The following is a 20,576-nucleotide window of genomic DNA, read 5'->3' as shown; positions in this document are numbered from 1 at the left end:
ACTGAATACAAGTACACATTGGACTTTTAATTTGCAAGTGTTCTGAACTTTTCAATCAGTGGTCTTAGAGATTCATATGAAGAGAGATGGGAGTACATAAATAGGGTGTTAAATATATCAAGTGTAACCAAAAAAATTAACCAGAAAAATAAGTTTAAAAGCAATCAAAAAAAAAAAACCTTCAGTAATATATAAATAACTTAATCTGAGGTAAGAGAAAAACAAAATCCTGCAGATACTTTTAGAAAAATAAACCTCTGCTGTACTATACAGAAATTTACCTTTTACCACATCTTCTCAATCCCCATATGGTCACCCTCTTCCACCAAAGACTCTGGGCACCAGAACTGAAGCTGAGAATCTCTCCGACCCCTGCACTTCAGGTAACCATACAGAATATTCAAAGCTCGAGTTCAGCCAGGCTAAGTTACAAGAAAACTGAACCCATTCTCCATCCCATCCTAGAATAGAAGGGGCTACAGCAGTGCGTGGAATGCTCAAGAGACCACTGAAGGCTGGGACCAAGTCTCTGAGTGAGGTAAGGAATGGAATTGCGCTTCCTCCTAACAAATCACTTACCTCCTTCTAGGAGGTCCATTATCTTCCCTCCCGTCTCCAAAAGACAGTTTTTCATCTCTGAAATGAGAGATGCCCACGCCCCACCCCAAGTCCTCCTCAAAGAGCTAGGCCCCCACCCTAACCCCAAATCTACCCAGCCAGTTTCTACAGTGGTCTTCCCATTCTTCTGAGCTCCGGAGTGGTGGCTCCGTGACAGAGCATTACTCTATACTCCTTACTGGGGCCAAGACCCAAACAATTGTCTTCTGTGAGGGAAAGGAAGAGGGGGGCAAAGCAAAAATTAATAATAAAGCATTTTGTAAAAATTCAAGGAGGAGAAACAATTCTAAATCAGTGTTCTGGTTTGTGCAGCTGTTTTTTTAAACCGTTTTCTGTTTCCTAACACCCCATCATCCCACAGTGGAGCTGACTGCTGGAGCACATTCTGAGCAGAGTCTTGGCCAATGGCTCCTGCTTCCCTACCAGCCCCAGGGCTGCGCCGAACTAAGTAAGCACCATGTCAGAGCACTGCAGGCTCCCAGCTCTGCTGGCTGTGTCCAGTCCTGATCCTGGAGTGTGGACCCTGCCATAGGGTCCCAGAGACGGGAAAAAAAGGTGAGAAATCCAAAAAGGTGAGTTGAGCTTCATTCACTCTGGACAGCCAGGAGCTCAGGCCCCCTCGCTCCGCAGAGGTGCCAGCTGTGACCAAGTACTGACTAGGTTTCGCTGCCAACTCGGGGCTGAGTGCTGTCTGCCCCAGTCGGCCACAGCAGGTAGCCTCGGCTCTTCTTACATCAGGATACGGAGAGTAACAAGAGCTGCTCCAGCATCTCTGGGGCGTCCTGGAGCGCCATCTTGACCGTGAGATGCTAACTACCAAGGAAGGAAGCCAGTCTGGCTATAACCAGCGGCTGCTGTTTGATGAAGGAGCTTAGGAGCTGAGGGGGGAATCCTGGAGCACCAAGTTCTACCTGAAATAAACCAGAGAGGGAAGAGTCAAAGGTGCAGACAGACCCAAGGGAGTGCACCGGGGCACACTTCAGCCATACGCAGTCACCCCAGGCTGCTGGGATTGGAGAGGCTCTGAACTGAACTGTCTACAGCCCTGTGCTCTGCTGTTCAGATCTAGGCAAAAGCTTCACTTCCCAATGACAAAAGGTCAAGTCAGGGAACTGAGGGTGCTGTTCTGCCTCACAATGACCATCTATCTCCTGAGGACCCTGGGAACAGCCAGCGGATGTAGGCCGCCAGGCTCTGGTAAGAGCAGCTTTAGAAGAAGGTTGATCAACTCTGCCTCATTCCTTCCTCTCTGACTCCCCACTGATTTGTGACCCAAGAAACCCTTGAGTCTCCAGCTCTCAGGCCATAGGTCCTGGGTACTGAAGGATGTTGAACAGCTATACAGAAAGCTCCATGGAGCTGGGGTCAAATCAAGGCATGCTGTGAGGCCAGCTGCACAAGGTGAATCACCTGGGCCAAGTAGATGACTCTGGTGATCTCCTTCCCTTCCACAGTGAGGGGCTGCAGGATCCAGGCACTGGGCAGGATCTCCCCTCGGACCATCTCCCTGCTGGGTCTCGGCATGGACGCATCATACACAGACTGAGCTGCCATGATAGACAGTTGCCCCTGGAAACAGAGCAATGTGAGTTCAGCCTACGTGATATGGGAGGGACCAGGGACAAACGGACAGGCGCCAGTGCAGTCAGTACCGTGGAAGGCAACACTGGGCCAGCCTTCAAGCCACCCCCACCCTGGCCCAACTTGCCCTCCTTCCCCCAGAGGACCTGATGCCCACAAAGATTGCTTCTCACAACACGCCAGTCCAAGTTCCTCCCACAACATCTTTACCACCAGCAAGGCAGGCACCTCTTTGGCTTCCACGCAGACACAACAGAAATCCCGTGGCTGCTTCAGTGCACACAGGGTGGTATTGCACACCAAATACACTGGAGGGGCAGGGATGCAGAAAGTCAGAAGGTACATGGACAGACCGAGTTCTGCCCTGTGACACCCCATCATTCCACAGCCTGACACCCCGCTGGACCTGACCTGAGTACCCGGCCTCCCGAGAGCACTGCCTCTGACCCTGCTGCCTCTGTCCCCTGGGCTCACCCAGGTTGATGCTGTTGGTCACCCGCTGATGCAGCCTCGCTGTCTGGATGGGCTTGTGGTACAGGGGCCACAAGGTGGGGTCACTCACAGCTGCCCACACGTGAGACAGTGGCTGGGACACCACGCCAGCCCCCAGGAAGCCATGCCGGGTAGAAGAAAACACCTTGTAGTACAGTTGCACCTCCTGCTCCTCGCCCTGATGGCTGGGGGAGACACCAAGGGTGGGGAAGAAGAGGAGGGGATGAAAACTGGGTTCTGGAGTCACAGAGGAAGAGCTCACGGCGAGGGACTCAAGGAAGCCGGCGTGGAGAAGGGAAAGGAGGAGAGAAGGCGAGCAGGGCCACAGGGAGAAGACACTGTGCAAAGGAACTTACTTCCAGCCAGCTGCTGCCCGGCAGCTGAAGAGGTTGTTCAGATTATCTGAGCAAGCAGCCATTACCTGGGGACACAGTGACCACACCCAAATTAGTGGGCACGGTTGGTACAAAGCAGACTCTTGGATTAGTCCCTCAGGCCAGCATTTACTGAATCCCCCGCTTTTGTAAAGATACAGAGCTGCTGAAGAAGCCCTCATCGGCCCTGTTCCTTCCCTCCTCTTTCTTCCTCCCCACCCAGCAGCGTCGGCTACAGGAAACCTCACATCAGCCATAGAGATGTCCACGATGTGCTTGGCCAAATCCTTGTAGTAGGAGGAGAAGGAGGTCCCCAGGCTGGACAGGCTGGACGGAGAACAGCAGCAACTGCCCAGGGAGGCTCTGCGGCCTACAATGAATAGGTGGAGGCTCTTGAGACGGCACGAGCGTCAGGGCCTCACAGCAGCAACGGCCTCCTGAGGGACAGTGGCTCCCCAGGATCTAGCAGACCTCAGCCCCAAAGTCCCCACCACTCACTGCAGGCTGAGGTTTTCCAGGCAGAGCCGGCCAGGTTCAGCTGACTGTTCCTCACTGCAGAGCGGCCCCACACCTCCCCTATCCAGGAGTCTCTGGAATCAGGCAAGTTTGTGTCCCCCTGCAGAAGAGAAGATGCTTAGGGCCAGAGCAGAGGCAGGGAGAGAGCAGAGCACCAGAAAGCCAGTGCAGAATTATCTCCTCTGCCTCTGAACAGCACCAAACAGCTTTCAACATGAAGGCTCAAGTGAAAAGGTCTTCCCTGCTGGATGCCCTTGAGAAGTCAACCGCAATAGAAACCAGTCCCCTGGAGAGTTTCCTTGTCCTTCAAGCCACATGCTCAAGGTTGCTTGTAGGAGAGTTCCAACAGGGATCAGAATGAACTGGGACCTGAGACAACGGGGTACCAGGGGTCAGTGGGTGGGGCGCCCCCTGCGCCACTGCAGGCAGCAACAGGAATGAGGCCATTGCTGGAGCTCTGTTTAATGTGGGCAGCAAACAAAGCCCAACTGGGAGGTGGGAGGTGGGATGGGGAAGAAAAGTGACGGGCTGTGAGAAAAGCTTGACCCTTGGCCCCAGCCCCAGGTACAGCAGCTAAGCCAAAGGTCCTAATTTGGAACCAAATGGGGATGATCCTCTGGATCTGCAATACAGCCACCACACCTTTACTACAAGCAGCTCCTCAATGACATGACCCTTGACCTCTGCTGGATCTAACAGGCACCCACTATCCTACCTCTATCATCGGTTCCTAACCTAGTGCTACTTTAAAAAAAAGAAGTGAACAAAGATATTCTGTCTCCATCTTTACGTCCTTTCTTCCTGCTGCAACATCCAAGTGGTCTCTCCTACTTCAGGCAGATTGAGATTTTGTGCCACCTTCTTAAGAACCTTTCACTACTGATCATCTCTTTCTTCACTTACTGCCTCCACCTCTCCCTCTTCACTAGATTCTTCATATCAGCATTTAAGCATGCAAGAATTTCTCCCACGTTTAGAAACTTTCCTCTACAGGCATCTTTGCTCTTTTGTCCTTTACAGATAAACTTGAAATGATTGTCACCGTTTGCCATCTCCCACCTCTTATACCCTTCTGAATGCACTCAAGTCTAGCCTTTGCTAGATCCATGTGCCTGGATGTGGTGAACAGGTCCCAGTCCTCATCTTACTGAGCATCTCCCTTTCACTTGCTTCCTGTATCCCTGGGATCTTGGCTTTCTACCTCTCTGGGTGTTCCTTCCCAGTTTCCTTTGTTGGCTCATCTTCCCCAAACATAAGTTGATTTATTGGGATTCTTTCAAGACTCGGGCCTAAGCCCTCTTCTCGCTCTATAATATACTCCTGTGTGATCCCATCTGTTCCCAGTGCTATACTGATGACTTCCAAAAGTAAATACGTGTGGATTAATCGATAAATATTGCTGAGATGACAGGGTCACCATCTGAAGAAAAGGTTACATCAGACCCATTTCATACATCTTGCCAAAACAAATTACTTATGCTCTGTGGCTCAAAAATATACAGGATGGGGGAGAATTTAATATTACTATGAGAAAATTTTTTTTTAAATTTAATGATCTCATAGTGCAGAAATGCCTTTCTAAACAGGGCACAAACTCCAGAGGCCCTGAAAGAAGAGATTGATAAAAACTAGATTAACATATCATAAAAACAAACAACTAGGAAAGAAACACTGGCCTCTCAAATGGCCAAAGGGTAACTGTCTTAATATAAAGAAAGGCCACCAAAAACAAAAGGAGAACAACCTAACAGAAATGGACCCAGTACACTGGCAGGCAGAGCAAAAAGCCAAAGGGCTCTTAAATATCTGAAAAGGCACTCCATCTCAGACACAAGAGAATTGCAAATTAAACCTAAAATGAAATACTATTTTATGCCTATGAGATTCACAAAGATTGAAGGAAAAAACCCTTAATAAACACTGTTAAGCAGAAATGTGGGTAAGTAGGCACTTATATATTATTTGAGAGTGTAAATAGGTATATTTTGAAAATATTCATCACATATTTTAAATTAAAAATACATATATCCTATGACACCTAGCAATCCTGCTTCTAGGTATTTAATCTACAGATATTCTTTCATTTAAGTGGCAATAAACATTTTCAAATATGAACTCAGAGAACCTAGAGCATATAGTGCCCTTGAGTCTTTCTTGAAGAAATTACAAGAAGAATTACTAGGGTAGAAAAAAGAATGTATGCCAAAGAACTGCAAATGAGCAGAGTCCATTTGATCTAGCACGAGAACTAGAACTCTGAATACAAACACTGTAAACAGTATAGAAATACTGTAACAAAAGGTAATGAGAAAAAATGAGAGAAGGTGGAAATACACTGATTTCCTCATGGTTTACAGCCAGGGTGAAAAGAAAACTGCTAAATCAAGAAATAAAGACTATTTAAATACATAAAAGTGATGATGAAAAGAAAGGGAAAAAAAGGCTTCCAAATTACAAGAAGACACATATACACCCCCAAAGCAAGGAAAACACAGACCACAAATGAAGATAAACAAGATTTTTAGAAGCCAATGGAATATTCATGACCAAAACCCTCAAATATAAAAAACAGAAATTGTACTTTCTCTGAAATCATACATTCTCTCAACACATGGCAAACTTGAATATTAATAACAGGGCTTCCCTGGTGGCGCTGTGGTTAAGAATGCACCTGCCAATTCAGGGGACACGGGTCTGAGCCCTGGTCTGGGAAGATCCCACATGCCGCGGAACAGCTAAGCCCGTGCACCACAACTACTGAGCCTGTGCTCTAGAGCCTGCAAGCCACAACTACTGAGCCCTCGTGCCACAACTACTGAAGCCTGTGTGCCTAGAGCCCATGCTCCGCAACAAGAGAAGCCACCATAATGAGAAGCCTACACACCGTAATGAAAAGTAGCCCCCACTCGCTGCAACTAAAGAAAGCCCACGCAGCAACGAAGACCCAAGGCAGCCATAAATGAATAAATAAAAATAAAGTTCCCTTAAAAAAAAAAATAACAAAATCAGAAAACATGAGGACCTTTCTACCAAAAAGTTTTTTAAAACTCTTAACAACAATTGGGTAAAGAAGAAATACAAACTGAAATTTCAAAATTACTATAAAGCAAAGATTATATACAGATATATATATATATATATCTCACAACTTGTGGGATACAACTAAAGCAGTGCTCAGATGGAAAGTTTTAACTTCAGATATTTACATCTATGAAAAAGAATAAAAATAAATGAATATTATGAACAACTACATGCCAACAATTAGATAACTCAGATGAAATGGATGAGTTCCTAAAAAGACACAAACTACTGAAACTGACTCAAGAAGAAATGGAAAATCCGAATAGACATTTAATAAGTAAATTTAGTAATCAAAAAATCGAAAAAATTCCCACAAAGAAAATTTCAAGATGGGATAGCTTCATTAGTGAAATCTACAAAGCATTTAGAGAAGAATTAACACCAGTCCTTCACAGTTCTACCAAAAATAGAGGAGGGAACACTTCTCAACTCATTCTATGAGGCCGAGATTACCCTGATAAAACCAAAGACATCAAGTAAACTACAGACCAATATCCCTGTGCATTTAAACAAATAAATCCTCAGCAAAATAACTAGTAAACTGAGTCTAGCAACATATAAAGAGGATATATACCATGACCAAGTGGGATTTATCCCAGGAACACAAAGTTAGTTCAACATAGAAAAATCAATGTAATATATTAATAGAACAAAGGAAAACACCCACATGATCATCTCAATAGATGCAGGAAAAAGTATTTAAATCCAACACCTTTTCATGATAAAAACACTCAATAAGCTAGGACTAGAAGGAAATTTCCTCAACTTGATAAAGATTATGTACGAGAACCCCACAGCTAACATACTTAATAGTAAAAACTGGATGGTTTTCTCCTAAAATCAGTAACAAGACAAGAATGTCTGCTCTCACCACTTCTATTTAACATGGTACTCAAGATTCTAGCCAGGGCAGTTAGGCAAGAGAACAACAACAACAACAACAACAACAAAAGATAGGATATTCTATATACAAGGTCATATCACCTAAGGAATCCAATAAAAAATAAAGAAGACCTGAATAAATGAAAAGATATCCCATGTTCATGAATTGAAAGACTTAATATTGTTCAGATAGCAACCCTCCCCAAATTGATCTACAGGTTCAATGCAATCCCAATCAAAATCCCAGCTGACTTCTTTTCAGAAATTGAAAAGATTATCCCTAAAATTCATATGTACAGTCAAGGGACCCAGAATAGCCAAAACAATCTTGAAAAAGAACCAAGTTGGAAGACATATACTTCCTGATTTCAAAATCTACCACAAACCTAAACAGTTATCAAGACAGTGTGGTATTGGCCTAAGAATCGATACATAATTCAATGGAATGGAATGAAGAGTCCAGAAATAAATCCACACATCTATGGTCAGTTAATCTTTGACTAGGGTGCTGAGACAATTCAATGGGAGAAAAGACTGTCTGTCTGAACAAATGGTGCTGGGACAACTGGATATCCACATGCAAAAGAAAGAAATTTGATCCCTAATTCTCACTATATACAAAAATTGATTCAAAACAGATCAAAGACCCAAATGTAGGAACTAAAACTATACAACTACTAAAAGAAAATATAGGCGTAATCTTTATGACCTTGGATTGAGCAAGTGTCTTAGATATGAAACCAAAAGCACAAGCAACAAAAGAAAAAAATAAAGTAGACATGATCAAAATTTATAACTTTGTGCTTCAAATGACACCATCAGGAAAGTGAAAAAACACACAAAATAAAGAAACTTTTTATAAATCATATAACTGATAAGGGACTTATACTAGAATATATAAAGAACTCTTTGCCTTAATAATAAAAAGACAACCCAATTCGAAAATGGACAAAAGATGTGAAAAGACATTGCTCTAAAAAAATTTATAAATTTATAATAAGCACATGAAAAGTTCAACACCATTAACCATCAGGATGATGCAAACGATGAGGTACCACGTGATATCCCACTGGGATGAATATAATTTAAAAGATGAATAATAACAAATGTTGGCTAGGATGTGGAGAAATACATTGTTTATACACTGTTGATGGGACTGCAGAATAGTGCAGCCACTTTGAAACAGAGTTACCCTATGATCTCAGTCCAACTCCTAGGTAAAACCCAAGAGAAGTGAAAACACGTCCACACAAAAACTTGTACATCAATGTTCACAGGAGCATTATTCATAATAGGCAAAAAGTGGAAACAACCTAAATGTCCATCAACTGATGGACAAATAAATGTGACAGTCACACAATGTGATATTATTAGCCATAAAAAGGAATGAAATTCTGATACATGCTACAAGTGGATGAACCCTTGTTGTGGGGTGAGTTATTGTCCTCCAAAAATGATATGTTGAAGTCCTAACTCCTGCTGTCTGTAAATGTAACTTTATTTGGAAATAGGGTCTTTGCAGATGCAATCAAGTCACGATGAGGTCCCACTGGATTAGAGTGGGCCATACATCCAATGACTGGTGTCCTTATAAGAAGGCCACACGAAGACACAGGGACACAGAGACACACAGGGAGAAGCCACGTGATGCCAAAGGCAAAGGTTGGAGTGATACAGTTACAAGCCAAGGAATGCCAAGGAAGAGGGATGTTTATAGCCATACAATCTTACCTCAGGAAACAAGAAAAATCTCAAATAAACAACCTAACCTTACACCTAAAGCAACGAGAGAAAGAAGAACAAAGAAAACCCGAAGTTAGTAGAAGGAAAGAAATCATAAAGATGATGAGAGCAGAAATAAATGAAATAGAGATGAAGAAAACAATAGAAAAGATCAATGAAACTAAAAGCTGGTTCTTTGAAAAGATAAACAAAAATGATAAACATTTAGCCGGACTCATCAAGTAAAAAAGGGAAAAGGTTCAAATCAATGAAATTAGAAATGAAAAACAAGTTAAAGGGACCTCCCTGGTGGTGCAGTGGTTAAGAATCCACCTGCCAATGCAGGGGACACAGGTTTGAGCCCTGGTCTGGGAAGATCCCACATGCCGTGGAGCAACTAAGCCTGTGTACCACGACTACTGAGCCTGCGCTCTAGAGCCTGAGCCACAACTACTGAGCCCGCGCACCTAGAGCCTGTGCTCCGCACCAAGAGTAGCCACCGCAACGAGAAGCCCGCACACCACAACGAAGAGTAGCCCCCACTTCCCACGACTAGAGAAAGCCCACGTGCAGCACAGCAACGAAGACCCAATGCAGCCAAAAACAAATTAATTGATTAAAAAAAAAGAAGTTACAACTAACTCCAGAGAAATACAAAGGATCATAAGAGACTACTACAAGGAACTATATGCCAGTAAAATGGACAACCTAGAAGAAACGGACAAATTCTTAGAAAGGTACAATCTTCCAAGACTGAACCAGGAAGAAACAGAAAATATGAGCAGACCAATCACAATTACTGAAATTGAAACTGGGATTAAAAAACTCCCAACAAACAGAAGTCCAGGACCAGCTGGCTTCACAGACGAATTCCATCAAACGTTTAGAGAAGAATTAACACCTATCCTTCTGAAACTATTCTAAACAATTGCAGAGGAAGGAACATTCCCAAACTCATTCTACGAGGCCACCATCACCCTGATACCGAAACCAAAGACAACACAAAAAAAGAAAATTACAGGCCAATATCACTGATGAACATAGACGCAAAAATCCTCAACAAATACTAGCACACTGAATCCAACAATAGAATTGTAAAAGGATCATACACCATGATCAAGTGGGATTTACCCCAGGGATGCAAGGATTTCTCAATATCTACAAATCAATCAGTGTGATATACCACATTAACAACTTAAAGAGTAAAAACCATATTATCATCTCAATAGATGCAGAAAAAGCTTTTGACAAAATTCAGCCCCATTTCCGATAAGAACTCTCCAGAAAGTGGGCATAGAGGGAACCTACCTCAACATAATAAAGGCCATATATGACAAACCCACAGCTAACATCATAATCAATGGTGAAAAGCTGAAAGCACTTCCTCTAAGATCGGGAACAGGACAAGGATGTCCACTCTCGCCACTCTTACTCAACATAGTTTTGGAAGTCCTAGCCATGGCAATCAGAGAAGAAAAAGAAATAAAAGGAATCCAAATTGGAAAAGAAGAAGTAAAACTGTCACAGTTTGCAGATGACATGTTACTATACATAGAAAATCCTGAAGATGCTACCAAAAAACTACTAGAGTTCATCGATGAATTTGGTAACGTTGCAGGATACAAAATTAATACATGGAAATCTGTTGCATTTCTATACACTAACAACAAAAGATCATAAAGAGAAATTAAGGAAACACTCCCATTTACCACTGCAACAAAAAGAATAAAATACCTAGGAATATACCTGCCTAAGGAGGCAAAAGACCTGTACTCCGAAAACTATAAGATGCTGATGAAAGAAATCGAAGATGACACAAACAGATGGAAAGATATACCATGTTCTTGGAAGAATCAATACTGTCAAAATGACTATACTACCCAAGGCAATCTACAAATTCAATGCAATCCCTATCAAATTACCAATGGCATTTTTCACAGAACTAGAACAAGAAATTTTAAAATTTGTATGGAAACATAAAAGACCCCAAATAGCCAAAGCAATCCTGAGAAAGAAAAACTGAATTGGAAGAATCGGGCTCCCTGACTTCAAACTATACGACAAAGCTACACTAATCAAAACAGTACAGTACTGGCACAAAAGTAAATATAGATCAATGAAACAGGAGAGAAAGCCCAGAAATAAACCCATGCACCAACCAGAGCCTCCCATAAAGCCTCTACCACCAGAGGGCAGACAGCAGAAGCAAGAAAAACTACAATCCTGCAGCCCGTGGAACAAAAACCACATTCACAGAAAGATAGACAAGATGAAAAGGCAGAGGGCGATATACCAGATGAAGGAACAAGATAAAACCCCAGAAAAACAACTAAATGAAGTGGAGATAGGCAACCTTCCAGAAAAGGAATTCAGAATAATGATAGTGAAGATGATCCAGGACCTCGGAATAAGAATGGAGGCAAAGATTGAGAAGACGCAAGAAATGATTAACAAAGACCTAGAAGAATTAAAGAACAAACACACAGAGATGAACAATACAATAACTGAAATGAAAACTACACTAGAAGGAATCAATAGCAGAATAACTGAGGCAGAAGAATGGATAAGTGACCTGGAAGACAGAATGGTGGAACTCACTGCTGCGGAACAGAATAAAGAAAAAAGAATGAAAAGAAATGAAACCAAAGACATTGTCACTGTAACTGTTAGAGCCTAAGAGACCTCTGGGACAACATTAAACGCAACAACATTCGCATTATAGGGGTCCCAGAAGGAGAAGAGAGAGAGGAAGGACCAGAGAAAATATTTGAAGAGATGATAGTCGAAAACTTCCCTAACATGGGAAAGGAAAGAGCCACCCAAGTCCAGGAAGCGCAGAGAGTCCCATACAGGATAAACCCAAGGAGAAACACGCCGAGACACATAGTAATCAAAGTGGCAAAAATTAAAGACCAAGAAAAATTATTGAAAGCAGCAAGGGAAAAACGACAAATAACATACAAGGGAACTCCCATAAGGTTAACAGCTGATTTCTCAGCAGAAACTCTGCAAGCCAGAAGGGAGTGGCATGATATACTTAAAGTGATGAAAGGGAAGAACCTACAACCAAGATTACTCTACCCGGCAAGGATCTCATTTAGATTTGACGGAGAAATCAAAAGCTTTACAGACAAGCAAAAGCTAAGAGAATTCAGCACCACCAAACCAGCTCTACAACAAATGCTAAAGGAACTTCTCTAAGTGGGAAACACAAGAGAAGAAAAGGACCTACAAAAACACACCCAAAACAATTAAGAAAATGATCATAGGAACATACATATCGATAATTACCTTAAACGTGAATGGATTAAATGCTCCAACCAAAAGACACAGGCTTGCTGAATGGATACAAAAACAAGACCCATATATATGCTGTCTACAAGAGACCCACTTCAGACCTAGGGACACACAGAGACTGAAAGTGAGGGGATGGAAAAAGATATTCCATGCAAATGGAAATCAAAAGAAAGCTGGAGTAGCTATACTCATATCAGATAAAATAGACTTTAAAATAATGTTACAAGAGACAAGGAAGGACACTACATAATGATCAAGGGATCAATCCAAGAAGAAGATATAACAATTATAAATATATATGCACCCAACATAGGAGCACCTCAATACATAAGGCAACTGCTAACAGCTATAAAAGAGGAAATCGACAGTAACACAATCATAGTGGGGGACTTTAACACCCCACTTACACCAATGGACAGATCATCCAAACAGAAAATAAATAAGGAAACAGAAGCTTTAAATGACACAATAGACCAGATAGATTTAATCGATATTTATAGGACATTCCCTCCAAAAACAGCAGATTACACGTTCTTCTCAAGTGCGCACGGAACATTCTCCAGGATAGATCACATCTTGGGTCACAAATCAAGCCTCAGTAAATTTAAGAAAATTGAAATCATATCAAGCATCTTTTCTGACCACAACGCTATGAGATTAGAAATGAATTACAGGGAATAAAACGTAAAAAAGACAAACACATGGAGGCTAAACAACACGTTACTAAATAACCAAGAGATCACTGAAGAAATCAAAGAGGAAATCAAAAAATACCTAGAGACAAATGACAATGAAAACACGACGACCCAAAACCTATGGGATGCAGCAAAAGCAGTGCTAAGAGGGAAGTTTATAGCTATACAAGCCTACCTAAAGAAACAAGAAAAATCTCAAGTAAACAATCTAACCTTACACCTAAAGAAACTAGAGAAAGAAGAACAAACAAAACCCAAAGTTAGCAGAAGGAAAGAAATCATAAAGATCAGAGCAGAAATAAATGAAATAGAAACAAAGAAAACAATAGCAAAGATCAATAAAGCTAAAAGCTGGTTCTTTGAGAAGATAAACAAAATTGATAAGCCATTAGCCAGACTCATCAAGAAAAAGAGGGAGAGGACTCAAATCAATAAAATCAGAAATGAAATAGGAGAAGTTACAACAGACACCACAGAAATACAAAGCATCCTAAGAGACTACTACAAGCAACTCTATGCCAATAAAATGGACAACCTGGAAGAAATGGACAAATTCTTAGAAAGGTATAACCTTCCAAGACTGAACCAGGAAGAAATAGAAAATATGAACAGACCAATCACAAGTAATGAAATTGAAACTGTGATTAAAAATCTTCCAACAAACAGAAGTCCAGGACCAGATGGCTTCACAGGTGAATTCTATCAAACATTTAGAGAAGAGCTAACACCCATCCTTCTCAAGCTCTTCCAAAAAATTGCAGAGGAAGGAACACTCCCAAACTCATTCTATGAGGCCACCATCACCCTGATACCAAAACCAGACAAAGATACTACAAAAAAAGAAAATTACAGACCAATATCACTGATGAATATAGATGCAAAAATCCTCAACAAAATACTAGCAAACAGAATCCAACAACACATTAAAAGGATCATACACCACGATCAAGTGGGATTTATCCCAGGGATGCAAGGATTCTTCAATATATGCAAATCAATCAATGTGATACACCATATTAACAAACTGAAGAATAAAAACCATAGGATCATCTCAATAGATGCAGAAAAAGCTTCTGACAAAATTCAACACCCATTTATGATAAAAACTCTCCAGAAAGTGGGCATAGAGGGAACCTACCTCAACATAATAAAGACCATATACGACAAACCCACAGCAAACATCATTCTCAATGGTGAAAAAGTGAAAGCATTTCCTCTAAGATCAGGAACGAGACAAGGATGTCCACTCTCACCACTATTATTCAACATAGTTTTGGAAGTCCTAGCCACGGCAATCAGAGAAGAAAAAGAAATAAAAGGAATCCAAATTGGAAAAGAAGAAGTAAAACTGTCACTGTTTGCAGATGACATGATACTATACATAGAGAATCTTAAAACTGCCACCAGAAAACTACTAGAGCTAATTAATGAATTTGGTAAAGTTGCAGGATACAAAATTAATGCACAGAAGTCTCTTGCATTCCAATACACTAATGATGAAAAATCTGAAAGAGAAATTATGGAAACACTCCCATTTACCATTGCAACAAAAAGAATAAAATACCTAGGAATAAACCTACCTTGGGAGACAAAAGACCTGTATGCAGAAAACTATAAGACACTGTTGAAAGAAATTAAAGATGATACCAACAGATGGAGAGATATACCATGTTCTTGGATTGAAAGAATCAATATTGTGAAAATGACTATACTACCCAAAGCAATCTACAGATTCAGTGCAATCCCTATCAAATTACCAATGGCATTTTTTACAGAACTAGAACAAATCATCTTAAAATTTGTATGGAGACACAAAAGACCCCGAACAGCCAAAGCATTCTTGAGGGAAAAAAAACGGAGCTGGAGGAATCAGACTCCCTGACTTCAGACTATAATACAAAGCTACAGTAATCAAGACAATATGGTACTGGCACAAAAACAGAAACATAGATCAATGGAACAAGATAGAAAGCCCAGAGATAAACCCACGCACCTATGGTCAACTAATCTATGGCAAAGGAGGCAAAGATATACAATGGAGAAAAGACAGTCTCTTCAATAAGTGGTGCTGGGAAAACTGGACAGCTACATGTAAAAGAATGAAATTAGAATACTCCCTAACACCATACACAAAAATAAACTCAAAATGGATTAGAGACCTAAATATAAGACTGGACACTGTAAAACTCTTAGAGGAAAACATAGGAAGAACACTCTTTGACATAAATCACAGCAGGATCTTTTTTGATCCACCTCCTAGAGTAATGGAAATAAAAACAAAAATAAACAAATGGGACCTAATGAAACTTCAAAGCTTTTGCACAGCTAAGGAAACCATAAACAAGACGAAAAGACAACCCTCAGAATGGGAGAAAATATTTGCAAACGAATCAACGGACAAAGGATTAATCTCCAAAATATATAAACAGCTCATTCAGCTCAATATTAAAGAAACAAACAACCCAATCCAAAAATGGGCAGAAGACCTAAATAGACATTTCTCCAAAGAAGACATACAGATGGCCAAGAAGCCCATGAAAAGCTGCTCAACATCACTAATTATTAGAGAAATGCAAATCAAAACTACAATGAGGTATCACCTCACTCCTGTTAGAATAGGCATCATCAGAAAATCTACAAACAACAAATGCTGCAGAGGGTGTGGAGAAAAGGGAACCCTCTTGCACTGTTGGTGGGAATGTAAATTGATACAGCCACTATGGAGAACAATACGGAGGTTCCTTAAAAAACTAAAAATAGAACTACCATACGACCTAGCAATCCCACTACTGGGCATATACCCAGAGAAAACTGTAATTCAAAGAGACATATGCACCCCAACGTTCACTGCAGCACTATTTACAATAGCCAGGTCATGGAAGCAACCTAAATGCCCATCGACTGACGAATGGATAAAGAAGTTGTGGTACACATATACAATGGAATATTACTCAGCCATAAAAAAGAACGAAATTGAGTCATTTGTTGAGACGTGGATGGATCTAGAGACTGTCATACAGAGTGAAGTAAGTCAGAAAGAGAAAAACAAATATCGTATATTAACGCATGTATGTGGAAACTAGAAAAATGGTACAGATGAACCGGTTTGCAGGGCAGAAGTTGAGACACAGATATAGAGAACAAACGTATGGACACCAAGGGGGAAAACTGTGGTGGGGTGGGGATGGCGGTGTGCTGAACTGGGCGATTGGGATTAACATGTATGCAGTGATGTGTATAAAATTGATGACTGATTAATAAAAACAAAACAAAACAAAAAAAACCCCATGCACCTGTGGTCAATTAATCTACGACAAAGGAGGCAAGAATATACAGTGGAGAAAAGACAGTCTCTTCAATAAGTGGTGCTGGAAAAACTGGAGAGCTATAGGTAAAATAATGAAATCAGAACATTCTCTAACACCACACACAAAAATAAATCAAAGCGAATTAAAGACCTAAATTTAAGACTGGATACTATAAAACTCTTAGAGGAAGACACAGGCAGAACACTCTTTGACATAAATTGCAGCAATATCTTTTTGGACCCACCTCCCAGAGTAATGAAAATAGAAACAAAAATAAACACATGGTAGCTAATTAAACTTAAAAGCTTTTGCACAGCAAAGGAAACCATAAGAAACGAAAAGAAAACCCACAGAATGGGAGAAAATATTTGCAAAGAAAGAGACTGAGAAGGGATTAACCTTCAAAATATACAAACAGCTCACGCAGCTCAATATCAAAAAAACAAACAACCCAATCAAAAACTGGGCAGAAGATCTAAACAGACATTTCTCCAAAGAAGACATACAGATGGCCATAAAGCACACGAAAAGATGCTCAATATAGATAATTATTAGAGAAATGCAAATCAAAACTACAAGGAGGTATCACCTCCCACCAGTCAGAATGGCCATTATTCAAAAGTCTATGAATAACAAATGCTGGAGAAGGTATGGAGAAAAAGGAACCCTCCTACATTGTTGGTGGGGATGTAAATTGGTACAACCACTATGGAGAACAGTATGGAGGTTCTTTAAAAAACTAAAAATAGAACTACCATATGATCCAGCAATCCCACTCCTGGGCATATATCTGGAGAAAACCGTAATTTGAAAATATACACATACCCCAATGTTCATTGCAGCACTATTTACAATAGCCAAGACATGGAAGCAACCTAAATGTCCATCAACAGATGAATGGATCAAGAAGATGTGGTACATATATACAATGGAATATTACTCAGCCATAAAAAAGAATGAAATAATGCCATTTTCAGCAATACGGATGGACCCAGAGATTATCATACTAAGTGAAGTAAGTCAGACAGAGAAAGAAAAATATCATATGATATCACTTATGTGTGCAATCCAAAAAGATGATACAAATGAACTTATTTACAAAACAGAAAGAGACTCCCAGACTTTGAAAACAAACTTATGTTTACCAAAGGGGAAAGGTGGGGCAGGGGGGAAGGATAAAGTAGGAGGTTGGGATTAACATACACACACTACTATATATAAAATAGATAATCAACAAGGACCTGTCGTATAGCACAGGGAACTCTACTCAATAATCTGTAATAACCTATATGGGAAAAGAATCTGAAAAAGAATGATATGTATAACTGAACCACTTTGCTGTACACCTGAAACTAACACAACATTGTAAATCAACTATACCCCAATATAAAATAAAAATTAAATTAAAAAAAGAATACACTACAGGGTCAGAAAAAGAAGAATAATGGGAACAACAAGGTCCTACTGTATAGCACAGGGAACTGTATTCAATATTCTATGATAAACCATAATGAAAAAGCATATAAAAAAAGGAATGTACATATATGTATAACTGAATCACTTTGCTACACAGCAGAAATTAACGCAACATTGTAAATCAACTGTGTTCCAGTAAAAGATAATGATAATCTAAAAAAAAAGAAGAGTAATGAGTAGGAGAATATATTATAAACCTTGGTACAAGAAAAGTCGACATCTTAAACTGGTGAGACAAAGAGGAACTGTCTAGATGAACTATCTAACAAGCACGACAGGGTTAACTAGATAACCGTAGGGAACAAGCACGACAGGGTTAACTAGATAACCGTAGGGAAGAATAAAGTTGGATCCACACCTCACACTATATATGCATTCCAAACGGAGCAAAGACTTATATATGAAAAATAAAGCCACACAAGTTCTAGAAGAAACTACAGGAAAAATTATTTATAACTTTGGAATGGAGAATGTATTTCTAATTGTGAGTCAGAACATAGACACTATAAAAGGAAAACTGATAAAACTTTCTGAATGGCTCCAAACACAAGAAGCAAAGCCAAAAGAGAATGAAAAACTAGGGGAAAAATTTTCTAATTCCTATCAGGCAAAGGGCTATCTTGCTAATATATAAAGAACTCCTCGAAACTGGTAAGGAAAAAAAAGGAGATAAATGAGCAAAGGATATGAACAGACCGCCCAGCAAAAGTCCAAACATTTGGTAACACGTTGGTGAGGGTGTGGGGGGAGATGCACTCTCTTCCCCTGCTGGTCGGGTTGGGGGGAGTATAAAGCAGGACATCTGTGAGGGGAAGCCTGCCAATACCTATCAGTTTCAAATGCCCATATCTTTGTCCAAGTCCACTTCTGGGAATTTACCCCACAGATATATGTGCACCATGTATGAAATGATACATGCACAAAGCACTGTTTACAACAGCAAAAGACTGAAAACATGGAGAACATGGGAGACAAAAACCACAGGGAAGACAAAGGCCATCATACAGGAGAAGGGCTCATGTCAGCAGTGGCCTCCAGGAGGCAGAACTTCCTCCCAAACTCTTGCCACGGCACTCCCGGCCCGATTCATGCTTGCATTTGCCTACTCACCACACTGTCTGGGGACTGGAGCTGGCCTGGCAAGGCCGGGCTGCTATTGTAGCCAGAGGTGACACCAGAGGAGAGGCTTCCGTTGGAGCTGGTGCACCAAGAGCTGGAGGCGGCCAGGGTATGTAGCTTTTCTTCTTCCTGGGAAGGACAGATTACTGTCAACCAGCTTCAGGCACCCTCACTTCCCACCCTCACTTTCGCCCCTTCTCACCTCCCCAGTTCCCATCACCTCCCACTGCCTCCTATCTCAGCCTCATATCTCATGCCTCCCCCATCCCCACCCCAACTATATACCCAAGCCGCCTCCTCCCAAACTCTGGCCCAGGGACAGCAGCTGGTCTGATGAGGATGGCATGAAAATAGAGAGTGAAGCAGCTTTGAGCTGGCACCAGGGGCCCGACGCCCTCCTCCAAATTCTACGTCCCAAGACTCAGAGGCAGCCCTGGTCTGCCCCGGGCTCCGAGCCTACCCTGAAATCAGAGGCTTGCCCCACTCCCCACCCGCAGCAGCTGGGAGACGATCTGCTGGCGGATTCTCAGCTTTTCCTGTTCAGTCTGCTCCCGCAGTCGGGCCCGGGCCCGGGCAATCTCCACCTTGGCCTCCTCACGGGCCCGCTGGTATTCTCGTAGCATCAGCTCTATGTCAGAGGGTGGGTGAGGAGACCTTGACGCTGATCCTGGGCTCCTGGGGAAGATCAGAGGGTTGGAGAGATGCCTTCTAACATGGTGAGTGGGCCATGGCCCAGACCCGCTCAACACCACCTTCCTGAAGGACCCATCCTCTCTTTGCCCCCAGGGCCTTCGGGTGTGGTCTTACAAACACCCTGAGGCTCAGGCCTGCAGTCTTACAGAGCATGGCTCCTCTATCCACCCCCACCCCGTCCGTCCGCTGCTCCCTCCCACACCCTCCTCTTTCCCTTTGCCTCAGTCTCCACAGCCGCCTCCGACCGTCCACAGTCACGTAGGACCCACTCCTGGAATCGCTCCTGGCAAAGGAAGCTGCAGCCTCCGGTGTCCAGGACGCTCAAATCCAGGCCCTGCTCCCCACACTCGCCCCACACAGAGCCTGCTCCCCACAGGGTTCCGGGTCCACCGTACCTGGTGGTCTCCACAACATCCTTCCTCAGCTGCTGCAGGTATTCTCGGCGCCTGCTGGGCAAGTCAAAGGCCCAGGTGGGGAGATCCCGGTTGGATGGGAAGCTCAGTTGTTTCTGGGGGCTGAGGCTTCGCGTCCGGCGGAAGTTCTGAAGTCGTTCAGCCCGTTCCCTCCGGAGGCTGTGTGTGGTGCGTTCTGGCCTGAGAAAGAACATGAGTGAGGCACTGAACCTGACCCTGACTGCCCCTCTCCATCTCCAGACCTATCTCTGACCCCCGGAAGGTCCCAGAGCTGAGCCGGGAGGAGGAACAGCCGGCTGTCAGCCGTCT

The 20,576-nt window shown here is 42.2% G+C and overlaps 1 protein-coding gene across 7 annotated transcripts in view; it reads right to left on the bottom strand.

Moving 5' to 3' along the window:
- Positions 1–6: 6 nt before the first annotated feature.
- Positions 7–20,576, bottom strand: part of STARD9 (StAR related lipid transfer domain containing 9) — a 135,360-nt gene continuing 114,790 nt past the window's right edge. For 5 of the 7 annotated variants that reach the window (XM_068550131.1, XM_068550153.1, XM_068550139.1 and 2 more), the window contains 10 exons: positions 20,250–20,447; positions 19,653–19,836; positions 19,153–19,290; positions 3,564–3,681; positions 3,314–3,435; positions 3,048–3,112; positions 2,674–2,876; positions 2,428–2,507; positions 2,029–2,187; positions 7–1,529 (listed from right to left, as the gene is read on the bottom strand). In XM_068550131.1, coding sequence (XP_068406232.1) covers positions 1,428–1,529; positions 2,029–2,187; positions 2,428–2,507; positions 2,674–2,876; positions 3,048–3,112; positions 3,314–3,435; positions 3,564–3,681; positions 19,153–19,290; positions 19,653–19,836; positions 20,250–20,447 — 1,369 coding nt within the window. In that variant the 3' untranslated portion in view covers positions 7–1,427. Of the gene's footprint in view, positions 1,530–2,028; positions 2,188–2,427; positions 2,508–2,673; positions 2,877–3,047; positions 3,113–3,313; positions 3,436–3,563; positions 3,682–19,152; positions 19,291–19,621; positions 19,837–20,249; positions 20,448–20,576 lie in introns of those variants that run through there. The other 2 variants (XR_011074769.1, XM_068550173.1) reach the window with 2 other exon arrangements.

This window comes from Eschrichtius robustus, chromosome 1, assembly GCF_028021215.1.
Source record: "Eschrichtius robustus isolate mEscRob2 chromosome 1, mEscRob2.pri, whole genome shotgun sequence".
Taxonomy (NCBI): Eukaryota; Metazoa; Chordata; class Mammalia; order Artiodactyla; family Eschrichtiidae; genus Eschrichtius; species Eschrichtius robustus.
This window is presented reverse-complemented; position numbering and strand designations above follow the sequence as displayed.